At 40.8% G+C, this 18,116-nt stretch overlaps 1 protein-coding gene across 3 annotated transcripts in view; it reads left to right on the top strand.

The window, feature by feature from the left end:
* Positions 1 to 18,116, top strand: part of rptor (regulatory associated protein of MTOR, complex 1) — a 151,125-nt gene that overhangs the window by 44,335 nt on the left and 88,674 nt on the right. For all 3 annotated transcript variants that reach the window (XM_062997367.1, XM_062997366.1, XM_062997365.1), the window contains exons 5-6: positions 15,761 to 15,919; positions 16,731 to 16,877. In XM_062997367.1, coding sequence (XP_062853437.1) covers positions 15,761 to 15,919; positions 16,731 to 16,877 — 306 coding nt within the window. The remainder of the gene's footprint in view (positions 1 to 15,760; positions 15,920 to 16,730; positions 16,878 to 18,116) is intronic.

Below are 18,116 nucleotides of genomic sequence, written 5' to 3'. Positions count from 1 at the left end.
AGAATCTTTTTTCTACATGCACTAAAAATACACTGTATTAAACAGCTGGTTAGTCATGAGCTGGTGTGGCGTAACGGTAGGAGTTCTGGAGTTCCGGGCGGTTTGAATCCTGGGCTCGGATCAGAAATATAGACGGTGCATGGTGTTACGTGAAGCTGGCCTTCAGGGGGAAACCAGTGCACCCTTAGTGCTGATCCCAGGCATGGATTTATACACCAAAGAACGATTGGTTGGAGCGACGCCTACGGGAGCAGCCGAAAGGAATCATTCATTCATTCAAACAGCTGGTTCTTTGTTCCTCTCTGCATCTCTTAGCTTTTTTAAATGCATTTTCTCCCGATTTTAGCATGCCCAATTTTTACCCAATTGCGTTATGCTTCCTCTCCAATGGAGCTGACCCCCGCCCCGTTTGAGAAGAGCAAGACTGACACGCCCCCTCCGACTGTGCAGTAGCCGACCGCATCTTTTCACCTGCACGAGGTGCGTTAATATGCGGATCAGCTTTGTGCACGGAGAGCCACATCCTCATCAGCATTATTCCTCAACTCTGTGAAGATGCCATCAACCAGCCAGCAGAGGTCGTAATTCGCTCAGTTATGAGGAGTCCCTATCCGGCCTATCCTACCATATGAACAACAAATCAAATGTTGTTCATGTAGCCGCCCAGCCCAGTCGAATGGCAGAGCTGAGTTTAGAATCGTCGAGTTCAAAATATCAGTTTTGGTGTGCTAGCGTGTTTTACCGCTGCGCCACCTGAGCGGCTCTCTCAACTTTTTTTGCATAAATACTTTTTGTTTCCTTTGGGTGACGTTTACATAAATTAAAGTTCTGGCTTTTATATTTGACCCAGATTGGAGTGCAAACCCTCAACTTTGACTGATCATGTATGGTGCACCACCACCACCCTTTAGCCGTTGATTTCAGTGAGAAGGATATGATTGACTTCTTCAATTTATTCATCTACATTCATCCACTACAATTCCTCTGATGCTGGCACCATCCTCACTCTGGCCATGAGGAGCCACAGACTAGCACCCGCTCCTAGAATAGAATAGAATGCCTTTATTTGTCATATCTACATGGTACAGTACAATGACATTGTTTATAAACTGGGGTCAGAGAGCAGGGTCAGCCATTGTATGGCACCCCTGGAGCCGAAAGGCTCAAGGGCCCAACAGTGGTTGCATGGCAGATCTGGGATTCGAACTCTTAACCTTTCAATTGATAGCCCAAAGCTCTACCCATTAGGCTACCAATGTCACAAATGTGTCCTTCAGGCCAGATGTTTCTTTACATCAGTCAGTTGTGGACTCTCACAAAGGCTTGCTATGCTCTCTGCTTTCCGTGCAGGCACCTCAACCAACCAGCTGTGTCTGTAGAGCATCCGACCAGGCTGGTAATACCACTGAGATTTGAGCTCAGAAGCCCCAACTGTCCTCAGTTTTGGGCTGGTGTGTTAGACCGCTGCTTCTCTTGAACGTTTGAGCTTATGATGGAACACACCGTAATGTAATAATGCTTCAGCCAATCAGAGACTGAGGTTCAGTCAATTCAGTCAGTGAAATAAAATAAAAGAGAAATTAATCAGGGTGATTTTCTCTCATCCAAACGATCCATTCCAGCAGTGCAGTATTTTAATATATTTATTCTAGTTTATGGCAAACTCGGCGGCTTACGAGCATCAGTGTCTGTGTTCCAATTCACATCGTTCAATACTAAACACAAGACAAATTTGGGAAGTGGTTTACTGCTGGTGGAATGACAAACTATACAAGTCAAGATGAATTAAGACATCATATCCGTAACTCTGAATCAGCCCTTTAACAACCCCTCCAGTCGAACAGAGGACGAGAAGTTCCATCTGTAATAAAACATCCAGTAACGTGAATTCTTATTGACTGAAAACAGCAGGAAGGGTGTCAGCTTCACCTCTGTCTTCACTCCTCTATTGATCAGGTCTTAAATTAAACGTCTGACATTCCTGGTGTTATTTTAACCTATCAGAACAGATCAATATACACATACAGTCAAATAACACACACCACACAGCTCTATCCTGCTATAACACATCACGCGGAAAGCACTATGGCTGGGGCCCTACGAAATTCATGGACCTTGTCACAGATTTTACAGATTTTTAAAGGAAAGTGTCTCATTTCATGGCGGTCATTAAATTACACTCATAAATTGAATGATAGAATGAATGGAAGCTACAATACACAGCACAGCTCACCTTAAAAGTTGAAAATATGAAAATTCTCATCTGTTTTTTAGTACCCTTCTCTACACAGAATTGGTTGTGAGTTTTATAAACTCAGTTACCCGAGTAGTGTTTTAGCTGCTTTAGATTTCAACATCTTTAGCATAAACAATTAGTCTTCCGCTGCTGGGGATCCCGATCGCGTTCGAGGAGGGTATATTTGCCTGCTCCATGCCCCTTTTGACGCGTGAGCAGTCCCTCAACCCCTTCTTTTTTGCACATGAGGCTCATCCACTTCTGCACAGGCACCTCAGTCTGCTAACCAGGGTCGTTGCTTAGCGTTTAAAGACCCCACCCTATTAGTTAGGCCTTTTCCCACCTAACAGACTTGGTGGACAATTTTGTCTGATGCAGGCTTTGCCAATTGTGCCTGCTAGATGGCACCCATCTGACTGGTAGCAGAGCTAAGATTCGAACCAGGGTGTTCAGACTCCCAGCTCTGTACATCTTGTACATTTTGGCTGACCGATTGCTAACTGAATTGCCGTAGGATTGCTAGGACCACCTCATAGTGCAAATTAACCAGTAAACGCATATTAAACCAGTAAAATTGCATATTACACTGGAAACGGCTTATTTCACAGTTGTAAATTAGGTAGGAACTTTACTATGGCCAAAACTATGTGGACACTTGGCCATGTTTTTGGAATGGAATATGTAACATGTTCATGATCAATATTATGGGGTGCCCCCCACCACCACCACCAACTTTTGTAATGATAACAACTTTTGCTTCTTTACCAAGGCTTTACCAAGATTACGGAGTGTGTCTGTGACAGTTTGTGCCCATTTGGTCAGAAGAATGTTTCAGAGGTATCAGTGTTTCAATTCAACCCAAAAGCGGCTGATTTGGTTAAGGTCTAAGCTCTGTGCACGTCGCTGAATTTCCTTCACTTCAAGCTTGTCAAGCAACAGTGTTTATGGACCTGGTTTTGTGCCAAACCTGGCTTTTTGTACACAAGGTCACGGTCATGAAGAAAAGTTTGGTTTAAATACACTCCAGTGTCCTGCACAGAGCCCTGGCATCACCCCCACTAAACAGCTTTGAAATGAACTGGAACATCAATTAAGGCTTTCTTTTATGGGAAGGCTTTGTACGAGATAATGAAGTGTGTCTGTGACAATTTGTGCCCATTCAGTTAGAAGAACATCTAAGAGGAATTAGTGATTCAGTTCAACCCAGAAGTGCTTGATTCGGTTAAGGTCCGAGCTCTGTTCAGACCACTGAAGCTTGTCGAGCAACGGTCTTCATGGACATGACTTTGTTTACAAGGTCACGGTCATGAAGAAAGGCTTGGTTTAAAGAAACTCCAGTGTCCTGCACAGAGCCCTGACCTCAGCCCCACTAAACAGCTTTGAAATGAACTGAAGGCTTTGTCTGATATAATGAAGTGTGCCTGTGACAATTTGTGCCCAATCAGTCAGAAGAACATTTCAGAGGAATCAGTGATTCAGTTCAACCCAGAAATGGTTGATTCGGTTAAGATCCGAGCTCAGTGCAGACTGCTGAAGTTCCTTCACATCAAGCTTTTCAAGCAACAGTCTTCATAGACCTGGTTTTGTGCACAAGGTCAAGGTCATGAAGAAAAGCTTGGTTTAAAGACACTCCAGTGTCCTGCACAGAGCCCTGACTCACCCCTACTAAACAGCTTTGAAATGAACTGAAACATCAATTAAGGCTTACTTTTATGGGAAGTCTTTGCACAAGATTATGGAGTGTGTCTGTGACAACTTGTACCCATTCAGTCAGAAGAACATTTCAGAGGAATCAGTGTTTCAGTTCAACCCAGAAGTGCTTGATTCGGTTAAGGTCCGAGCTCTGTTCAGGCCACTGAAGCTTGTCAAGCAACGGTCTTTATGGACATGACTTTGTTTATAAGGTCACAGTCATGCTGGAATGACCCAAACTGCTCCCAAAAGTTTAAAGCATCTACTGTATTTCACAATGTTGATTTCATACATCTGCAAGCAACTGCGGGGCTGAAAGGGTTGTCCACAAACTTTTTTTCTATATAGATTTATTTATATACTGTATGAAGGCAGGATTCCTGCTTTTTTACAGTCTCGTCTTTCCTCAATCCAAGTTCTATTTATAGACGTTCTGTACACACACACACACACACACACACACTCATCCAGACTAGTGTTACCTACTATCGACTTTCCTATCGGGTTTTCCTCCACTTGCAACCACTTTATTGAAACTGCATACGTGCTCAGGGTAGAACCCCCTTCAGTCTCAGGACGGTTGTGGCACGTTGTTGGAAACATGCAGTGTGATCGCATCCTGTCATGCTTCCAGGCTTCTGTTTCACCACATCTCATTTCTTGATGACATTTGGGTCTGTGGAGGAGCTTTCTTTTTTTAATCCTTCATCTGCCTGGAAAGGATCCATGAGCTTTATTTTCAGATCCATGGCCAGCTGCTTAGAGGAGCCGTGGTTGTTGTGTTAGCACAAGGTTTAAAAATGATTATCTGACAGTTTTTCACGTCTGTATAACTTGGTCACCAGACTTTTGCTTGTGCCACAGTTATAATTCTGAGTTCATCAGGGTTGCGACTGAAAACACGAATAGCCGAAACAGTGTGGCCATCATGTGTGTGTAGATGCTCGACCAGCAGAACCACTGAGATTTGAACCCAGATTTTACACTTACATTGTTTGCACCACCTGCATGTGTACTCTGTCACCTTTTAACCTTTGGTAATACCGTGAACCCTATAGTTTCCATGAGTGGAATCATTTTATTCTGTTGTTCAAAAATATTACTTCTACAATAAACCTACACTATAAGAACAAAAGTATTGGGACACCCCTTCTAATTTTTGAATTTAGAAAAGTCCCTTTCCTGTTCCTGCATGATTCTGCCCCTGTGAACAATGCAAGAACTATAAAGACATGGAGAAAATCTTGATTTAAAGAAACGGTAACCTGCCCAGAGTTCTGACCTCAGCACCACTGAACAACTTTAGAATGAACTTTAGAATATCAGCTTTAGAATATCAATCAGTGCCCAGTCATACAAATGCTCTTTTGACTGAATGGGCAGAAATTCCCACACATACTTTAAAGCCTGGATGGATGGATGGATAAGATAGATAGATAAGATAGATAAGGTGGAAAGATGGATGGATGGATGGATGGAAAGATAGATGGATGATGGATGGATGGATGGATGGAAAGATAGATGGAAGGATGGATGGATGGATGGATGGATGGATGGATGATGGATGATGGATGGATGGATGGATGGATGGTGGATGGATGGATGAAGGATGGATGATGAATAGATAGATGGGTAGATGGATGGATGGATGGATGGATGGATGGATATGTATAATCCATACACATTATGATAATCCAGATAGAGGTCATACAGGTCACTCTATTGTTATACCATTTGGTTTTTGAAATAAATGTCCAACAAGCTCAGGTGTCTACATACTTTTGGCCATACAGTGTAAGATTAATGAAGGATTATGTGGCTTACATTATATATTAAATTTACCTTTTGTAAACAAATCCAAATCCCGTTAGATTCAGTCAGAAATGGCAGATGAAATGCTAATCATGGTTAATTAGATTTGGTGTGTTAACGGGTCGTCGGTGTGTGTTTGCATGTAAATGAGCATCTGCATGCATTTATGTGTTTGTGTGTGATGTGACATATGCAGCATAAACAATAATATGCATATGGGTATTTAATCTCACCGCTGTGTGTGTGTGTGTGTGTGTGTGTGTAAATGAATTCTGACTGTATTAAAATGAGTCTTGGTGCACATGATCAGAATTTCTTATTCAGTGTGAGTGATCGGTCGCCTGCGGAAGGGTTACATAATCATCTGCACATGCTGTGTGTGTGTGTGCGTGTGTGTGCGTGTGCGTGGGAGTGTTGCGCCTGCTGACCATTCATTGTTTCTTTCCAGACTGCCACTGTCGTTGCGTAACCCTCCCAGTCATTCACACCAGCCTGCTGCTCTTCACACGTTTGTAGATGATTATTCCTCCTCCACCACACTTTACAGTTGGCTCTAGGTAACGTTCTCCTGGTGTCCATTAGAGTCTGATTTTTCTCCCAGGCGGTCAGTTTAAGAAAACATTCTCCTGATAAACCATGTGCAGATGTTGCTTCCAGATGCAGATGGAAATAGATATAGCTATAGCGTAGTGTAACAGATGTGTGGGACTGCCTCTTCAGGGCTGAGCTGTTGTTGCTCCTAGATGTTTTATTTCCTTAAAATAGTGCCAGTAGTTGATTGGAGCACCTCTAGGAGGGCAGGAAGATTACAGAATCACTTGGCATCATATTACATTGATAGGCTGAGGCTGTTTAAATGTAAAAGACAGCAATTACAAATTCAAATCTGGAAAAGTTGGGACATTAGATAATATGCAAATAAAACCATAATACAGGGATTGGTACTTTTTCAGGTATTACATTTAAAACATCATGAACCTGATTCTTTTTTTGTAAATTAACAGTAATTCTTCATTTGGTTTCTGCAACACATTCCAAAAAACTTGGGACAGGGCAAATTAAGGCTCTTTGTTTCTGTTTTTATTTATGCATTTTCTCCCATTTTTCACACAATTTAGCATAGTCAATTTGTCTTCCGCTGCTGGTGGATCCCTGATTGCAGTCGAGGAGGGTATATTGCAGGGTTATTATCGTTAACGAAAATGAACGAAATAAAAAAAATTGAAATTGAAAAAACATTTTCGTTAACTGAAATAAATAAAAACAGTAATTAAAAGATAAAACGATAACTAACTGAAACTGTATTATGCGTTTACAAAACTAACTAAAACGTACTAAAATTATAGATAGAATACCCTTCGTTTTCGTGTTTGTCTATTTATTTATTAGCCTTGTGAACTGATATGAAATCTAATTTTCCCACTCGAGCAGTTTCACGTTAGCTGCCGGCACCGTACGGTACCTCATGCTCCCTCACTTCTTGTTTACATTCCGTTTCTGCTCACCACGCTAGCCTGCAAAATGATGACAGCAAAAGTGAAGCTGATGTTTTTCTCAGATTGAACTCCCTGATGTGTCTCATGAATTAGTTTATATTATTATTAGGGCTGTCATAATTGCGATTAATGCGTAAAAATTTTTAGCACGATTAAAAAAATTAATCAAGATGAAAAATTTAATCAAACTATTTTTATTTAGCTGTTTGTGCCACGAAATATGTGTCTCTGTGGTAATTTGCATTTCTTAAAAGTGAATGAAGCAGAACGCTGATTAACGGAACAAAATAAGCACAGCCGGACACGGTCAATTCTGAGATCTTCCCTACACACTTACTCCCTTTGCCCCTATAGTACACTTAACATTCTTTAAGGGCCAGACAATATATTTGTAATTCACATTACATGACAGGTGAGACGTTAGAAAACAACATTCTTTTTCTTAGAATAGCCCCCTTTTTTTTAAAGGAAAAATAGTTCTTGTGTGAATTACAAGGGCAGGAAAAACTATGGCAGATACAAAAGGTGCACCGGGGCCCATGGCAGGGGGCCTCCACTACATGAACTTAACCACTCACCTCACTGCCCCCACATTGGCTGCACTCGCCAGGTCGTTATTATTATATTACAATATTTTCGTTAAGTAAATTAAAAGAACTAAAACTGTTCATTAAAAATACCAGAGGCAGGAATTTGAACTTGAAGTGTAACTTCTGAGTGAGTACTTTTAATTCATTCTGATCAGCTATCAGCATGTGCAATTTGTTGAGGGGGCCCAACATTTTTTATCATGTGACAGCCCTATTTATTATGTTCATGTGTGTCCTTAGTCTATTGACTATTTTCAACAGCAGTATTACACACATTTTGCACTTAAGGCTGCTATGTTGTGGACTGTTACAGTTTTTGTAAACAGTTGGTTGTTCAACAGTAATTGAATACATTTTTTAAATGGTATCTTTTGTTGAGTTTTTATTACACAATACTTACTCTGACCTTTTTGAATCCTGCACCTGAAAAATAACCCACAGTATGAAAAAACTAATACTAGAACTAATAAAAACTAAACTAAAACTAAGCATTAAAAAACTAATAAAAACTAGCAAACCCACTCTAAGAACTAATTAAAACTAACTGAATTAGAGAAAAGAAAGTCACAATGAAATAAAACTAAACTATAATGAAAAATCCAAAACTATTATCACCTTGGTATATTGCTGCTCACGCCTCCTCCGACCCGTGCGGAACCCTTTTTCACCCATGCATTCTGCACAGACGTCTCTCTATTTGCTAATCAGGGTCCTTACACAGCGTTTGAAAACCCCACCCACATAGTCCGGGCATCCCGCCCTGCAGGCACTGCCAATTATGCTCGCTGCATGGCGCCTAGCCGACCGGTGGCAACACCGAGTTTCGAACCGAGAAGTTCATAATCTCGACGCTGGTGTGCTAGCGGAATATCCCGCTGAGCCACCTGGGCGCCTAGGGCTCTTTTTTAATGTTAATTTAAAATGAACTAATTTAATTGGCATCATAATTGGCATGTAAGGACCATTAATGAAAAGTCACAGTTTGCCACTTTGGTAAAGAAAAATGTGCAAAACACGTAAAAAAACAACAATTCTTAATGCTAAATGCGTAGAATTTAGGGCGTTCACCATCTACAGTCCATAACATTATTGGAAGATTTTAAGAATCCAGAAAGACTTTTGTGTGTAACCTTTGATTCCTTAGATGTCACTGCACTGAAAAACAACTGGCATGCAGATATTGTTTTTTGATTGAGGCACAATTACTTGCAGGTTATAAATCACTTTTTTCTTTTTCTTCATTAAAGTGACAGTTATTGCTCAGCATTCTGGGTAACATGATTCCCCTCTGTACTAGGGCTGGGCGGTATATCGCGAATATTGATATATTTGCTATTACTTTTTACACGATGTTATAAATATATATCGAGTATGTCTAGGATACACAGGTCACCATTTGAGAACATTTAAAACAGAGCACAAGTGCTGCGCATAACGCGTTCTCTATCGCATGAGCAGGTGGGCGCGTGCACGCACACACATGCAAACTGAATCACTGAGTAAAGAGTCAGAAACGACTCTTTTCAAACGAATTACTCATTGGAATCAAATCAGGGAGCTGTGCTCTTATCTATAGTAAAGATTCATTCGTTTTGCTCATACAAATGAATCAGTTCATTTGTGAAAGAGATTTATTCGTGGTTCAAGCCTTGAAAAACAGCTGTATAATCCAATCAGAGCTTCCAAATTGAGATTTTGGGCAGAATTTCAATCTCTCTCTTGATTGGTTACAGCTTTTTACCTTATAGGAGGATAAAAACAGTTGAAAATGTGATTATATCCCTAATGGAACAACACACGGAAATAAATTTGATTCGCAATTTGAGAAACAGAAGCTCAGGTACGCAGCGGTTATGATTTTATGCTGCTGTGTGGTTGATCTGGGTCGCGGCGCTGCTGTTGTGCGCATTACAATATTTTGTGTTTTTAATATAACTTGTAAACCAAACAAGCTAAACTACGGGCAGTGGTCTGCCACTGTACTTAAAGTTTACATTATATCGTATCGTATATCACCACTTCTCAAAAGCGTATCGAGATATCAGTTTAGTCACATCGCACAGCCCTACTCTGTATCACATAAATTACTGAGCTTTTAAAAGGATGGGCTCGGTCCTCGGCTTTTACATCTCGGCCCGGCCTCGTCTCAAACCTCCTCGTTCCTCATGCTGGTTTGTTCCAGCATCTCTTGGTTACATCAGCTGCAAAAAAGACAAGTGTTAATGCCATCCTGTCTTGTTACCATGGAAACCTGCAACTTTTTCTCACTCCTTCACAATGGAGCGGTTGTATGTGTCGTGATTTGAGTCATACTGCATGGTGAAACTTATTTTTCCCATGAGTAGCATCTCTGATTCTCAGGCAGTAAAGAAATCAAACCTGAGTTTGTGGTTCTGAATGTTGAGCGGCCACCGATTTTAATGATGTAATGCTAAACAAGAAAGAAAATTCAGCAACAGGCAGGCTGGGTCTCAACAGGCAGGTTTAATATACATACAACTAGATTCAAACCCCATTTCTAAAAAAAGTTGTGTAAAATGTAGGGCTGGCTCGATACCACTTTTTTATGTTCGATACCGATACTGCAAATTGAGTATCTGCCGATACCGATACCAATCCGATACCGTCATTTCTCCTCTCAAACAACTAAGCAGTAATAATACATGTCTCAATGCACCATGGTTAAAGTAGCTATCTAAATAATAATGCTAAATAATTCTAAAGGAATAAATACAGAACCTACAACATCACACTTATACAAAACTGCTGTTTTTATTTTCACTTTTACACACAGAACATTTAGCAGCATTTTTGGCTTGTTTAACAAAAGTGTCTACAACTGGAAGATGCTGATGTCAATCAAACAGGATGGACCAATTAGAACTGACGCAGAGTTGAGATTTTCCGTTCAAGTTCTGTCACGTTTTTAGCTTATTAAAATCCCTGCTGGATTTTGAAGAGGAAAATGGGAAACGGTGTAGGTTGTCTTATTTTATAACACTAATGGATTAATCGTTGAGGATGTGAGAGATCTCCAAACCGGGACAAGATAGGTTCTTTATCTCAGGTGAGCGATTTATTATTTATAAAGTGATTTTTATTGTGTTTAAACAGTGTTTTTAGATGTGGCAGTAGTAGATGATTTTTATTGTGTTTAAACAGTGTTTTTAAATGTGGCAGTAATAGATGATTTTTATTGTGTTTAAACAGTGTTTTTAGATGTGGCAGTAATAGATGATTTTTATTGTGTTTAAACAGTGTTTTTAGTTGTGGCAGTAGTAGATGATTTTTATTGTGTTTAAACAGTGTTTTTAAATGTGGCAGTAATAGATGATTTTTATTGTGTTTAAACAGTGTTTTTAGATGTGGCAGTAATAGATGATTTTTATTGTGTTTAAACAGTGTTTTTAGATGTGGCAGTAGTAGATGATTTTTATTGTGTTTAAACAGTGTTTTTAAATGTGGCAGTAATAGATGATTTTTATTGTGTTTAAACAGTGTTTTTAGATGTGGCAGTAATAGATGATTTTATTGTGTTTAAACAGTGTTTTTAAATGAGCCAGTAATAGATGATTTTTATTGTGTTTAAACAGTGTTTTTAGATGTGGCAGTAATAGATGATTTTTATTGTGTTTAAACAGTGTTTTTAGATGTGGCAGTAGTAGATGATTTTTATTGTGTTTAAACAGTGTTTTTAAATGTGGCAGTAGTAGATGATTTTTATTGTGTTTAAACAGTGTTTTTAGATGTGGCAGTAATAGATGATTTTATTGTGTTTAAACAGTGTTTTTAAATGTGGCAGTAGTAGATGCTTTTGATTGTGTTTAAACAGTGTTTTTAAATGAGGCAGTAATAGATGATTTTTTAAAATGCTAAAAGTTTAAGTACAGTAGATCAGTGTGTTTTAATTTCTGAATGGCTGTTGCAGATGAGTTGTAGATCAGTGGCACATGTTAATGATGTCATCAAGATGCACCTTGTTACGGCAGTTGCAGCGTGAGCTGGCAATAAACGGCGCTCTGTTGGAACGTGTCTTTTTGTGTTATTTGCTTTACACACAAACAGTTGCTTTATTTACATTGTGTTATTTACATTAAGTGTTATTTACATTAAGTGTTATTTACATTAAGCAACAGTATCGGATTAGATTACACGTTTTTTTCCTTCCGATATCCGATCCAGTGATTTGGGCCAATATCGGACCGATACAGATACAGAGTATCGGATCAATGCCAGCCCTAGTCGTAAAATACCTGCTCCACCCACTCACAAAACTCTTCATAACCAACAGTACTGGTTCACAAATTAGATGTTATTTCTACATTTTACTTCCAATTTCTGCCTTTAATTTCCAATCTAGTCATATCCTTTTCCCCAGTTGTATCTCCTCTACTGCTCTCGTCCCCTGCCCTGGCCGAGGAAGGCTGTACCTATTGCATGATCCCTCTGACAAGTGTACAGTTGTCATTTGCTTCTATTTACCTTCATGAGGCGGGTTCACACAGGGATCAGTATCACGTACACAGTCACGCACTGCTCTCCATTATTCATCAACTTTGTGCAGCTCCTTGACCAGCCAGCAGAGGCCGCAATTGCAGCAGCAATAGAGATTCTATTTGACCAGCCCTCACTATCACGTCTGTGTAGACATTCAGTCATTAGATAGCACTCTGCAGATCCTTCTGAAGGCTGCAGGCATCACCAAACGTGTGGACGAACATGTCCGGCTTGTGTTTAGCTTTTTGTAGACCACAGGCAGTACAAAAGATGTTTGTAATTACCTAAACTAACAAAACAACAACGTAGATATACAAATAAACATATGAATGAGTGAATTAATGAATAATATAAACAGGAAGTGAATTACTGAGCTGGTAAACATATTCCATTGATCATTGGCCGGATGTTTTTGACCCTACTGTCTCCCATTCCATTAGGAACCATCAGTGGGAAGAAGAACACACACAGTTCCTTGCTAAGTGCTTCTGGAACACTTGCACACATACACATACACATGCATTAAAGCTTACTCCATCTTCTTCTCTTTCTCTGTCTGTCTCTTCCTGTCTGTATCTCGCTTTATAAATAGAGGCACCTTTCTTTCCCAAAAGCTCTTAAAATACAGTGTGACGCACGTGCTACGTAAGAATTGATTTCAAACAATGTGATTCCATCAGCCAGTGTCACACCACAACTTTTAACACCTGTCACGTTTACTCTCTTCAGATACGTGGAGTAAGTAAGCTAAATCTGTACTTCCTCAAGCATTGTTTCTTACACAGTAATTTTTGCAGTAATAGATATTACTGATTGCTATAGGTTGAACATAAACTACTATAGGCTAAATATGTGGTGGATCAACTGCAGTGGGGTGTAGGACAGTGGTAGCCCAGCAGTTAAGGTACTGGGCTAGTAACTGTGAGATTGTCGGTTCAAGACCCACCATTAGCAAGTTGCCACTGTGGGGCCCCTGAGCAAGGCCCTTAGCTCTAAATTGCTTGTATTCTGTGATTGTTGTAAGTTGCTTTGGATAAAAGCGTCTGCTTAATGCTGCAAATGTAAATGTAGGCTGAATAGGGTGTAGGGTGAGTGTGTAGGGTGAATGTGAGAATAAACTGCTGTAGGATGAATATGTAGGGTGATTATGTGTGGATAAACTGCTGTAGGCTGAATAGGGTGTAGGCTGAATAGGGTGTAGGGTGATTATGTGTGGATAAACTGCTGTAGGCTGAATAGGGTGTAGGCTGAATAGGGTGTAGGGTGAGTATGTGTGGATAAACTGCTGTAGGCTGAATAGGGTGTAGGCTGAATAGGGTGTAGGGTGAGTATGTGTAGGGTGAATAGGGTGTAGGGTGAGTATGTGTAGGGTGAATAGGGTGTAGGGTGAGTATGTGTAGGGTGAATAGGGTGAGTATGTGTGGATAAACTGCTGTAGGCTGAATAGGGTGTAGGGTGAGTATGTGTGGATAAACTGCTGTAGGCTGAATAGGGTGTAGGCTGAATAGGGTGTAGGGTGAGTATGTGTAGGGTGAATAGGGTGTAGGGTGAGTATGTGTAGGGTGAATAGGGTGTAGGGTGAGTATGTGTGGATAAACTGCTGTAGGCTGAATAGGGTGTAGGCTGAATAGGGTGTAGGGTGAGTATGTGTAGGGTGAATAGGGTGTAGGGTGAGTATGTGTAGGGTGAATAGGGTGTAGGGTGAGTATGTGTAGGGTGAATAGGGTGAGTATGTGTGGATAAACTGCTGTAGGCTGAATAGGGTGTAGGCTGAATAGGGTGTAGGGTGAGTATGTGTAGGGTGAATAGGGTGTAGGGTGAGTATGTGTAGGGTGAGTATGTGTAGGGTGAGTATGTGTAGGGTGAATAGGGTGTAGGGTGAGTATGTGTAGGGTGAATAGGGTGTAGGGTGAGTATGTGTAGGGTGAGTATGTGTAGGGTGAGTATGTGTAGGGTGAATAGGGTGTAGGGTGAGTATGTGTAGGGTGAATAGGGTGTAGGGTGAATAGGGTGTAGGGTGAGTATGTGTAGGGTGAATAGGGTGTAGGGTGAGTATGTGTAGGGTGAATAGGGTGTAGGGTGAGTATGTGTAGGGTGAGTATGTGTAGGGTGAATAGGGTGTAGGGTGAGTATGTGTAGGGTGAATAGGGTGTAGGGTGAGTATGTGTAGGAGTATGTGTAGGGTGAATAGGGTGTAGGGTGAGTATGTGTAGGGTGAATAGGGTGTAGGGTGAGTATGTGTAGGGTGTAGGGTGAGTATGTGTAGGGTGAATAGGGTGTAGGGTGAGTATGTGTAGGGTGAATAGGGTGTAGGGTGAGTATGTGTAAGAGTATGTGTAGGGTGAATAGGGTGTAGGGTGAGTATGTGTAGGGTGAGTATGTGTAGGGTGAATAGGGTGTAGGGTGAGTATGTGTAGGGTGAGTATGTGTAGGGTGAATAGGGTGTAGGGTGAGTATGTGTAGGGTGAATAGGGTGTAGGGTAAGTATGTGTAGGGTGAATAGGGTGTAGGGTGAGTATGTGTAGGGTGAATAGGGTGTAGGGTGAGTATGTGTAAGAGTATGTGTAGGGTGAATAGGGTGTAGGGTGAGTATGTGTAGGGTGAGTATGTGTAGGGTGAATAGGGTGTAGGGTGAGTATGTGTAGGGTGAATAGGGTGTAGGGTGAGTATGTGTAAGAGTATGTGTAGGGTGAATAGGGTGTAGGGTGAGTATGTGTAGGGTGAATAGGGTGTAGGGTGAGTATGTGTAGGGTGAATAGGGTGTAGGGTGAATAGGGTGTAGGGTGAGTATGTGTAGGGTGAATAGGGTGTAGGGTGAGTATGTGTAGATAAACTGCTATAGGCTGAATGTGTGGGAAATTGAACTGATGTCCTTGTATATTTATTTGTATTTAATTGAATGTAAGCAGTTTAAATGGTGGTGTGAGAGATTTTAAATGAGAGCTAACAACCCTGCCATAGAACCATAAATATACATAATAATTACTCACATGGGGCCGCAAAGGTGTAATACCTGGTGCCACACGTGTATCACATCTTTCATGCTTGGCTCACACAGACTCGCAGTGATTTTCGCTACTGTTTAAAGGTCTTTCTTTAAGATTCTTGTTTTTTTCTTCTACCTCACATAAAAAAAAAAAATCATCAACATTTTTGAATAAGCATTTTAATGAAAAACCAACAGAGTCGGAAAGCGCAATAAACGTGGAATTGTTTGGATATTTAGAATATTTTTTCAAGCGCTCGGGTGGCACAACTGTCTTATGCTTTTACACCACTGCTGAGATCTGGGTTTTAATCTCAGAGGTGCTATCGACCATTTGGGTGTTGCACAGATGTGATTGACTGTGTCTGTGAAGGTTGGATGGATTGGCACCTGGTCCAGGGTATTCCTGCCTTGCGCTCACTGATCACTGTTTTGTCCTCCTGTCCCACAGGCACGCTATAAGCAGAGTTTGGACCCCACCGTGGATGAAGTGAAGAAGCTGTGTACATCTTTGAGACGGAATGCTAAAGAAGAGCGCGTCCTGTTTCACTATAATGGTCACGGTGTTCCCCGGCCCACCGTCAACGGAGAGATCTGGGTCTTCAACAAGGTACAAACGCTCTCAAAACCTTTCATATGAAATATAAATGACAAAATATCCAAATGCTAAGTGAAAATCAGCTTGAAGTGTGTGTGTGTGTGTGGAGATGAAGCTGGGGGGCATTTTTCTGTGTTAGAATGTGGTTCTGTTATTATAGAAAAGTGTCTATAAAGCAGAGAAAGTTCTATGTTCTCTCTGAAAAGGGCAGTTTTTAGTAGCTCCGATTGCCCTTGTGGGAGGAAACCAGGGCTCTGTCTGAAAACCTAGTGAGCTGCCTTGTTGCCTACTGTCTACCTGGGCAGCTGCCACAGTAGAGAGGATTCTAATAAGACATCAAACTCATAAGGCATATCATTGGGATGCACTACTTGGACAGCGATTATAGCAATTACGTCACCAAAATATTTACATACTAAGCTAACACAGTTAGCTTCAGGTCATTCAAATCAGTGTGCTGAGGTGGCACAACCCGCTTGCATGCCAGCTAACATCTTTCCTAGTGTACCGAAACTGGTTAAACTGTCCTTGACTGGCCTAGATTTGCAAATAAATGACACTTGTTCACCTTTATACAAATTAAAAGTTAAGAATTTATTTCGATTTGAAAGGAACTCTCGTCTGCCATATTTGTAATTTTTTGTGAGATAAGTTGCCGCACTGAGTGCTGGGACTGTCTTTTCCGCTAAGGAAGCATTGGATGCTCCCTCTTTATTCAGTCAGATTATTGCTTAGAATTAAGGCACCTCAGTAGGCAGCAAAAGAAAATGCAGAAAATGCATCTATGTAGAGGCCTCACTAGATATTTCTGTATCTCTTACAGAACTACACACAGTACATCCCTCTGTCTATATACGACCTGCAGACGTGGATGGGCAGTCCGTCCATCTTTGTGTATGACTGCTCTAATGCTGGCATCATCGTCAAGTCCTTCAAACAGTTTGCTCTACAGAGAGAGCAGGAGCTGGAGGTCAGAGAAACACTATACATCACTATTTACATACATTACTCACTGTACACCATCCACTGTACACTATACATTACTCACTATACACCATCCACTGTACACTATACATTACTCACTGTACACTATACATTACTCACTATACACCATCCACTGTACACTATACATTACTCACTATACACTATCCACTGTACACTATACATTACTCACTATACACCATCCACTACTCACTATACACCATCCACTGTACACTATACATTACTCACTATACACCATCCACTGTACACTATACATTACTCACTATACACTATCCACTGTACACTATGCATTACTCACTATACACCATCCACTGTACACTATACATTACTCACTGTACACTATACATTACTCACTGTACACCATACACTACTCACTATACACCATCCACTGTACACTATACATTACTCACTATACACCATCCACTGTACACTATACATTACTCACTATACACCCTCCACTATACAACCTCCACTGTACGCTATACATTACTCACCATACACCATCTACTGTACACTATACATTACTCACTGTACACCATACACTACTCACTATACACCATCCACTGTACACTATACATTACTCACTATACACCATCCACTATACACCATACATTACTCACTATACAACCTCCACTGTACGCTATACATTACTCACTATACACCATACACTGTACACTATACATTACTCACTGTACACCATCCACTGTACACTATACATTACTCACTATACACCTTCCACTATACACCATACATTACTCACTATACAACCTCCACTGTACACTATACATTACTCACTATACACCATCCACTATACACCATACATTACTCATTATACAACCTCCACTGTACGCTATACATTACTCACTATACAACCTCCACTGTACGCTATACATTACTCACTATACACCATCCACTGTACACTATACATTTACATTTTAGGCATTTAACGGACGCTTTTATCCAAAGCGACTTACAGTATAGTGACAGTATACAGTCTGAGCAATTGAGGGTTAAGGGTCTTGCTCAAGGGCCCAACAGTGGCAACCTGGCAGTGGTGGGGCTTGAACCGGCAACTTTTTGGTTACTAGTCCAGTACCTTAACCGCTAGGCTACAACTGCCCACTATACACCATCCACTGTACACTATACATTACTCAGTATACACCCTCTACTGTACACTATACATTACTCACTATACACCCTGTAC

Source organism: Trichomycterus rosablanca, chromosome 6 (assembly GCF_030014385.1).
Source record: "Trichomycterus rosablanca isolate fTriRos1 chromosome 6, fTriRos1.hap1, whole genome shotgun sequence".
NCBI lineage: Eukaryota > Metazoa > Chordata > Actinopteri > Siluriformes > Trichomycteridae > Trichomycterus > Trichomycterus rosablanca.
The sequence above is the reverse complement of the archived record's forward strand: the minus strand, read 5'-3'. Positions and strand labels throughout refer to the sequence as shown.